The sequence below is a fragment of the Microtus ochrogaster genome, unplaced genomic scaffold, assembly GCF_000317375.1.
Source record: "Microtus ochrogaster isolate Prairie Vole_2 unplaced genomic scaffold, MicOch1.0 UNK1, whole genome shotgun sequence".
Taxonomy (NCBI): Eukaryota; Metazoa; Chordata; class Mammalia; order Rodentia; family Cricetidae; genus Microtus; species Microtus ochrogaster.
The window spans coordinates 34,085,927-34,095,184 of NW_004949099.1; the positions used below are offsets into that span (position 1 = coordinate 34,085,927).

A 9,258-nucleotide genomic window follows, 5' to 3' on the forward strand; every position below is an offset into this window, starting at 1 on the left:
AAAAAAAAAAAAAACGGAGAGGCTAGAACAATGGTTCAGAGGTTAAGCACACTTCCTGCTTTTGCAAAGGACCCAGGTTTGGTTCCCAGCACTCCCATGGCAGCTCACAACCATCTGCTCCCCAGTTCCAGGAGATACACTGCCATCTTTGACCTCCATGAGCAGCGGGGATGCATGTAGTGCACATACATTCATACACATAAAATAAAAATAACTAAATCTTTTTTTAAAGAAAAAATGGAACTAGATAGATGGCTTAGTGGTTAAGACCATTTGCTGCTCTCCCCTAGGATCTGAGATCAGTTCCCAGCACCCACAAGGGTGAAGCACAACTGCCTGTTATTCCAGCTCCAGGAGATCCAAGCCTCTGGCCTCCAAGGCAGGTGTATGCATGCACACACATACAGTCATACAGTCACACAAAGTTTCATATATCCAATACAGTAAGAGCAAATACTTACTAAGACTATTTTTAGATACATAAAGAAGACACCCCCAGTGCAAGGTAAATTACAGGTCTATAATCCTTTATTTACAACATTTTTTAAAAACTAATTTTTAAAAAATATTTTTAATTATGAGTTGGATGGTAGTGGTGCACGCCTTTAATCTCAGCACTGGAGGCAGAGGCAGGTGGAGCTCAGTGAGTTCAAGGTTAGCCTGGTCTACAGACTGTCAGGAGGGGCTTCAAAGATACAGAAAAACCCTGCCATGGGGGAAAAAAAAGACTTTTAATTATGTGTGACTGTGAGTGTTCTCAGAGGTTGTCAGAGCCCTTGGAGCTGGAGTTACAAGTGGTTGTACACCATCTAATATGGATGTCAGGATCTTGGGGCCTCTGTAATAGTATAAACTCTAATACTGCTCTTCCTGAGGACCTGAGCTTGGTTCCTAGCATCCACATCAGACAGCTTACAACTGCCTATAACCCCAGCTCCAGGGGAATCAGACACCTCTGACCTTTGTAGACACTTTCATTCATGCTCATACACACACACACACACACACACACACACACACACACACACACACACACACCTAATTAAAACAATAAATAAATCTTTTAAAAAAATAATATACCAAAAAAAAAGAATAAAAAAATAATATTTGCTGTTAGCCACTGAGCCATTTCTCCAGCCCCCCTCCTCACTTTTTGTAAACTAACTTAGCAGGTAAACCTATCATGATGCAAGGTTTCCTAGTGCTTTTATCTGTAACACTGTGCCTAGTATCATGCATTTCATCAATGAAATAATGTGGATGATCAAAAGATACTGCATAATGCCCAATCATATTCTGAGAAAAATTCTGGGAAACAGAGTTGTATCAAATCACCATATTCTGCATTCTTCCCCAGAGCAGATAGAGAGTGTTTCCATACATTCTGGCTCTTCAACCGGTGGATCTATCATCTGCATACATTGAGGATTGGACCCTAGAGCTGAGGAAATTGTCTGGTGTTCTCATTCAGCACTGCTGAGGCCAGAGACAATTCCTTGGCAAAATGGAGTCAGGCCTCTCACAAGCCTTCCAGGAAGAACTCAACTGCTTCATCTGCATGAGCTACCTTACAGACCCAGTCACCATAAGCTGTGGCCACAGCTTCTGTCGAGCCTGCCTCCATCTTTCCTGGGAAGACAGCCAGCTCCCTGTCCAATGCCCTATGTGTAGGGAACCATCCCAGCAGAAGAACTTCAGAACCAACATTGTTCTGAAGAAGCTGGTGTCCATTGCCAGACAAGCCAGCCTCATGAAGTTCCTGAGCTCTGAGGAGCATCAGTGTGTGACCCACAAGGAGACCAAGAGGATCTTCTGTATGGAGACCAGGATCTACCTCTGTCAGCTCTGCTCTGACTCCCACATGCACAGAGGTCACAGACACTGTCCCATTGAAGCAGCTGCTGAGGGTGAAATGGAGAGACTTCTACAGCAAATGACATCTTTATGGGAGAAGATCCAAGAAATTTAAGAGAATGTAGAGGCAGAGAGCATATTCAAAATTTTGTTTATAGACTACCTGCTTATGAGGGAAGACATGATCAGGATGGAGTATAGGAAATGGCGTGCAGTCCTCCGTGAAGAGGAAGAGGAACACATTGAGCACATGAAAATTGAAGGCATTTGTGTTTTAGAGAAATTCAGAGAAAGTGAAGCCATGATGATCCAAAAGAGAAAACAACTAAGCGAAATGTTTCAGGAACTCATGGCGATGTCCCAGGAGCCATATGTGGTACTACTCCAGGGTTTGGATGACATATTCAGAAGGAGCGAGTCAATGCAGTTGAGCATTCCCCAGGGTTTGGAACCAGAACTCGCTGCCCTCCCTATGATTGGACTCACTGAAAGATTCAAGTCCTTCAAAGCGCACCTTTTCTTTGAAAATCTATTCATGTTCCTTTGCATGAAGGACCTATTTAATGTCCTGAGAAGAGCCAGTTTCAGACCTCAACATCAGGATACATCTGAGGAAACTTGTGGATGCTATTTGGCCTCATGGGGATTACAGAGCTTCATCTCAGGGAAATATTACTGGGAACTGAATTTCAAGGCCTCTTGGGACTGGGCTGTAGGAGTCTGTACCGATTCCTGGTTAAAAACTAGAAACAAAGAGTTGAAACTAAGGGTGCATTCCTTCTTTTCTGTGTGAAGGAGGGTAGTCATTCCAGTCTCCTCACTACGAACCCAACAATCCGTCACTATATAGAGAAGCCACTGGACAGGGTTGGCGTGTTCCTTGATTGTGAGGCTAGATGTTTAAGTTTCCTGAATATTTCCAAGAGTTCCCTCATATACAAATATCCTAATGGCACCTTCAGTCACCGTGTCTGGCCTTTCTTCTCCTTTGGTCAAATAATACCATAGGAAGTTGTAATCCAGTATTTATTGTTTTTAAAATATTTCCTACTGTAATCAGTTTTATTGTTATTAAATATTAAAATACTATTAAGTGAAAAAGAAAAAAAAATCACCATATTCTCATAAAGAACTATAGACTTTATTATAAAGACAGACATATCAACATGCTTATAATTCCAGCTACACCGAGTCTGAGGCAGCCTGGGCTACACAGTAAGACCACATCTCAAAAACTAAAGAAAGATAAAATAAATAATACAATTAAACCAGCTGAGCATAGCTGTATTTGTTTGTAATACTAAACAATGGGGAGAATGAAGGCCAACATGAGTTTTTACAAAGCAAGTTCCAAACCAAGCTAGGATATCTATATCAATATTAATAGATAGATAGATAGATAGATAGATAGATAGATAGATAGATAGATAGATAGATAGATAGATAGATAGATAGATTTATATACTGAGATATATAATGTATCTATAGATATCTACAGAGCAAAACTCTGCCTCAGAAAGACAAATTGGAAAAAAGTAAAATACAGACTACTGCCACTGCTCTTGGTTGACAGCCAGATCTTAATTGTAAGATCTGATTTCTGAAGACACTACACACATTGGCCACAGAATACAAATCAAGTTGGTAAAGACCAGTAAGGTTCCTCCCTGGTACCTAGTTCTCATAATAGGTGCTATGCAGGCTACTTGAGGAAAAATAGAAGTTATCAACAATATTCCCCATATGTGAACAGCAATCAAGGGGATGCCACAGATGTTCTAGAAGTAACCAATCGCTTTCTGGTTGACTTAAGACCTGCTATTGAGGAGGAAACACATGCTGGTACTGAAAATCTGGCTAAGAACCTATGATTGGGGAGCTCACAACCCAAGGGAGAACCTACTACTCTTTTTAAAAAAGTATTTTGCTAAACAGACACAATACCAAGCTGCCCTCTAAACTCTCTCTGTAGAGTATTGCCACTGCCTGTTTCTTTGTGCAGTAACGGTGGTTAACACAGAAACTCACAGCTAGTCAGAGTGCAGACAGTATGTGACTGGGGAGCACTCAATACCCAAAGGGACATCCGTATCACACCTCCTCCCCAAGGCTTGGGGACCATTGAGGAAGAGGAGGCGGAGGGATTTTAAGAACCAGAGGTCAGGGAGAACCCACAGCAAACAGTGTCTTCTGATGACAGAACCACGACACTAATGAACTCACAGCAGCTGCGGCTTGCCTACACAAGATTAAGCCCGTCAACATTCTAACATTCAGTGGGGAGGGCTTTAGAAAGCCCTACACATGCCCTTAACTGCGGGGCTATAAACACTGATGGCTTCTGGAAGAAAAGAGAGTCAGCTTTCTTTAGGGGTACAGTCCACTTTAGCTGACCATGTTCCAGTGTGTGGCTCAACTCCCAGAAAGTATATGAACAACACAACTGAACAAGAGAGAGAGACAGAGAGAAATTGGAGGGATTAAAATCCATAACCTGAGTTCCTTATATAAAATGGCCTTCACATCCACCATTATACTTTAAGTCCTTTCTGGTCCCGTCAATAATACCTAACCAAATGTAAACTCTATAAAAATAATCATCATGTTTATTATATTTAAGAAAGTGGTTGATAAGAACAGTTTTTTGTTTTGCTTTGTTTTGTTTTTTCAGAGACAGGGTTTCTCTGTGTAACAGCTGTCTTGGAACTAGCTCTGTAGACCAGGCTGGCCTCGAACTCCCAGAGATCCACCTGCCTCTGCCTCCAGAGTGCTGGGATTAAAGGCGTGTGCCACCGCAACCTGGCCGATAAGAACAGTTTGTACAATACAGATACATTTTTTTCTAAATACTTTTTATCATTGGTTGGTTTGATCTAAATGCAGAATCCTCAGATCCAGTTCAACTGTGTTCACAACCCCATCCATCCTATACAATCCCCTCATCCTGCAGAATATCAAAAAGGAACTCTAGATCTAGAAAACATCATAATGAGTGAGGTAACCCAGACCCAGAAAGACAAATATCATGTGTACTCACTCATAAGTGGCTTTTAGACATAAAGCAAAGAAAAACCAGCCACAACTCACAACCCCAGAGAACCTAAGAGGACCCTAAGAGAGACATACATGGATCTAATCTACATGGGAAGTAGAAAAAGACAAGATTTCCTGAGTAAATTGGGATCATGGCAACCATGGGAGAGGAAGGGAGGGGAGCGGAGAAAAATATATAGCTTAATAAAAACAGTAAAAAATATTTTTAAAAAATTTTTAAAGAGGAGTGTTACACACCAAAACCAATCACTTAGCATTTCACATATCTCCAAGCCCTGGCAGTTAATCATTATTTCATACCTTCTCTCTGCCTATTCTGGACTTTTCATATACATGGAATTAAATGTGACCTTTTAGGTGAAAGATTAACAGCAGAGGGTGTCAAATTTTTTGCTATCTAAGCCATTTCACAACACTCCAAATACCACCTTTCATGTATGGTCTCAATGAGTTCTCACAATAGAACAACAAAACTGAATTCAAGCCTGGGCACTACCATGCCACCACAAAGCTTCTAAGTCATAAAAAATATAAAATGTCCAACACATAACCCCAACCACAGATACACTTACTCTCTTACTCAGAATCCTGCAGTGTATCCCAAGTTAATGTACATCCACAGATAGCAACTGTATGGACCCTTGAATTCTCACTCTTCCTACAAAAGCTAGAAGCAAACCAGGGAACGGTAAGTAGCAATCTCTTCCTCGTTCCTAACAGGTGGGAGACAATAGCTCTCTACAACCAAAAACATCTTCCCAGAGAAAACACCAAATACTCCTAAGACAAATGGAACTAGGAAATTCTTTAACAGCAACATGTTAGAGTAACCTACCTTAAATTAATTATAATTGAATAGGCTCATGTAAATGTGCTATGAGACATTTACAAGAAGATGCAAAAAAATGTAATAGACTACCATTAGCTAGTTAAAGCACTGCCATTAAAATTCTGGCCTAACCTCAGAGTCACTAGACTAACCTGATGTGCTAGGTTATACTCCTCAGTAATTATCATTTATTATCTGAAAATGAGTTAAGAATTTTAAACATTGTATTTAAAATTTTTGAAAGAGTCTGTTTGTTTTCTCAAAAAGCTATAAAATTGCTAGGGTCAAGAAATATTCATTTTAAGTTCTCTGTAAAAAGATTTAAAGATCATACTGAAGTACATACAATTTGGCAGAACTAAAATTTGAAATGAACTACCATTTTAAAAGGAAATTTCAACTTTTAATTTTTTTATAGCAGTGGAGATTGAACCAGAGCTTGCACATGATAAGCATGAACTCTACTACAGCGCTATAGCTCCAGTTCGTAAGTTTTGCTTTTTTGCTTGTGTTTTGAGACGGAATCTCACGTATTCTAGTCTCTCTAATTTGTCATGTAGCTGAGAATGGGCTTAAAGTCCTGATGTTCCTCCTTCCACTTTACAAGTGTTGGGATTACAAGCATGTACCATCATGGCCAAATCTACAAGTTTCACTTTTTAAAGTAGTCTTCATGTTTAATAGATCCCAAGGTAAATCTGCAATGATGCTCATTACTGTATCATTTATATCAGCAAGAATGTAAATTTCCAACAAGAAACTGGTTTAAATAAATCATGTTATTTCTAAACCCTAAATATGCTTATCTTTACCTGACATGCAAAGACATTTACAATACACTATAAAATAGAAAGGTAAGTTGTGAAAGAATGCATGCAATAAAATCACTAGTATACAAAGTGATGAACATGCGTGTGTCCACATACACACAGGTATAATTCCAGCCCTTGGGTCACAAGTGGCCAAAGCTAGCTAAGAATGTTTCTGTGATTCTTTTTTGCATGTATGCAATGTTTGCATGTGCATGGATGCATAATGTGTATGCACACACTTGTAGAGGCCATATGTTGATATGTTATCTTCTTTGATTACTCTCTTCCTTATATACTGAGGCAGGATCTCTCACCTGAAGCCAGAGCTCACTGAATTGGCTAGTCTAGTTAAGCAGTCTATTCTAGGGATTGTCTGACTCTGTCTCCAGAGTTCTGGGATTAGAGGCAGGTGGGCAATTACCTGGATGCTAAGAATCCAAACTCTGGTACTCATATTTGCATAGCAAGCACTCTTACCTGCTAAGCCATTTTGCTAGTTCCTTCTGAAATTTTTGTGATTTGATGGTGTAATTCTCAAGGGTAAGCTTTGGAGATGACAGTGTGTAGCAATATCAAAAGTATAACAAAAATCTGGGCCAGTGAAGACACCTCATTGAGTAAAGGTGATTTCCACCAAGTCCAACAATCTGAGTTCAATCTCAGAGATATGGGAGAAAGAAATGGCCCCAAGTTGCTTCCAATGGCTACACAGAAAATAATTAAAAAAATTTAAAAAAAACTGTTTTGTTAGGAAAAAAAAATCATTTACCACACCTTGAAGTCACAGAGGTCAATCTACCTCTTTTTTTTTTTAAGATTTATTTATTTATTTATGTATACAGTGTTCTGTCTGTATGTATGCTTGCAGGCCAGAAGAGGGCACCAGATCTCATTATGGATGGCTGTGAGCCACCATGTGGTTGCTGGGAATTGAACTCAGGACCTCTAGAAGATCAGTCAGTGCTCTTAACCTCTGAGACATCTCTCCAGCCCCAAGAAGAAATCTGACCCCACTGGTGATGCTGTGAGCCACCATGTGGGTGCTGGGAATTGAACTCAGGTCCTCTGGAAGAGCAGGCAAGTGCTCTTAACCACTGAGCCATCTCTCCAGCAGGTCAATCTACCTCTGCCCCTTGAAGTCTCAGAGGTCAATCTCCCTCTGCCTCCCAAGTGTTGGGATTAAAGGTGTGTACTACCACACCCAACTACTCTCTTTCTTCCTTTTTTTTTTTGTTTTACTTTAAGAACTTTAACTTTTAGCTTGCATATATTTTTAACACACTGTAAATCACTTAAAGGTTTTGTTTTGTTTTTGAATCTCTCTTTACTGTATCTCTCTTTTTCTGACCACAGGAGCCTTTAAATTACTGAGCAATATAGGTAGGATTAAAGCAGTGGCTTTGCCAGCTAGATCCAGCCCATTCCTTAGCTTGCCAGCCTCATTCATGTGCCTTGTCTAACAAAATAAGAAAGCATTATTTTCATGGGGTTTTTGTTGTTGTTGTTGTTTTGTTTTGGCTTGGCTTGGTTTTTTGTTTGATTTTTCAAGACAGAGTTTCTCTGTGTAATAGTCCTAACTGTCCTAAAACTCACAGAGATCAGACTGCCTCTGCCTCCAGTGTACTGGGATTAAAAGTGTGCACCACCACCACCACCACCACCACCACCACCACCACCACCACCACCACCACAACCACCACCGATCTGCTATTGGTTTTTAAAAAGTCTCACTATAAACTAAAACATTAAATAAGGACCATTCAGCACTAATTTTCATAGTAATCAATGACCAATGACAGAGGTCTGAACAGTGATTGCTAATATTTCTATGAACAGTAGACTTTTAAAAAAAAAGAAAAGAAACTTACACATTAAAGAAAACTTACATCTTTGTTCCACTTTCTGCATGCAACTTAGTAAAACTAGGTTTGTTCAAGCCATGTGCCTGATTATTCAAGCTTACCCTGGCTCTTCAGTATCTACTGGAGACTGGGAACTACATACAGCACACTGGCTAAAGCACCACCACAAGGGTATAGCAACCTGAAAGAAGGTCTCTGGTAGGAACAAAATATGGAATTAAAGGGGCAATCATAATACTTGCCACTGTTATCATTTCTCCCTTTTATAGAAGGGTTAGTAACTCAGTTACAAATCGGGTGGATTACAGGTTTTAATAATTCTTATCAGTTAATCAAGCTAATTGTAAGTTCTATCAACAGTCTCACCATGACAAATACATTGTCAAACAGATACTTAGGAGTAAACAGTGGTTAAGCAGGCCCTGGACTTCTATCAACAATCTGCCACTTGGACAGGGGAGGCAAGCTCTAGGTTGTGGAGCCTCCCTTAACTCTAGGCCTCACTTACACCATCATCTTTTAGAATGCTAAGATGTTCAATTGTAACTTTAATTATCTTGCATTTTATACCAAATTTCACGCTAAGTAAAATAAATCATGAACAGTAGTATAGTGTGATAAGGGCATGACATCCCAGCTACTTGGGAGATTGAGTAAGGGGAATAACTTGAACCCAAGTTAGACAAGAGCAGCTTGGGCAATTTAATAGTAAAACCCTGTTTATTAAAAAAAAAAAAATGAAATTTAAAACCAGATGTAAGCTGGGCGGTGGTGGCGCACGCCTTTAATCCCAGCACTTGGGAGGCAGAGGCAGGCAGATCTCTGTGAGTTCGAGACCAGCCTGGTC

The 9,258-nt window shown here is 40.0% G+C and overlaps 2 protein-coding genes across 3 annotated transcripts in view; one reads left to right on the forward strand and one right to left on the reverse strand.

The window, feature by feature from the left end:
- Window positions 1–9,258, reverse strand: part of Erc1 (ELKS/RAB6-interacting/CAST family member 1) — a 356,262-nt gene that overhangs the window by 327,287 nt on the left and 19,717 nt on the right. The window lies entirely within an intron of this gene.
- Window positions 1,505–1,969, forward strand: LOC102002794 (tripartite motif-containing protein 48-like). The gene has a single exon (XM_013352897.1). The coding sequence runs from the start codon at window positions 1,505–1,507 to the stop codon at window positions 1,967–1,969; it is 465 nt and encodes a 154-aa protein (XP_013208351.1).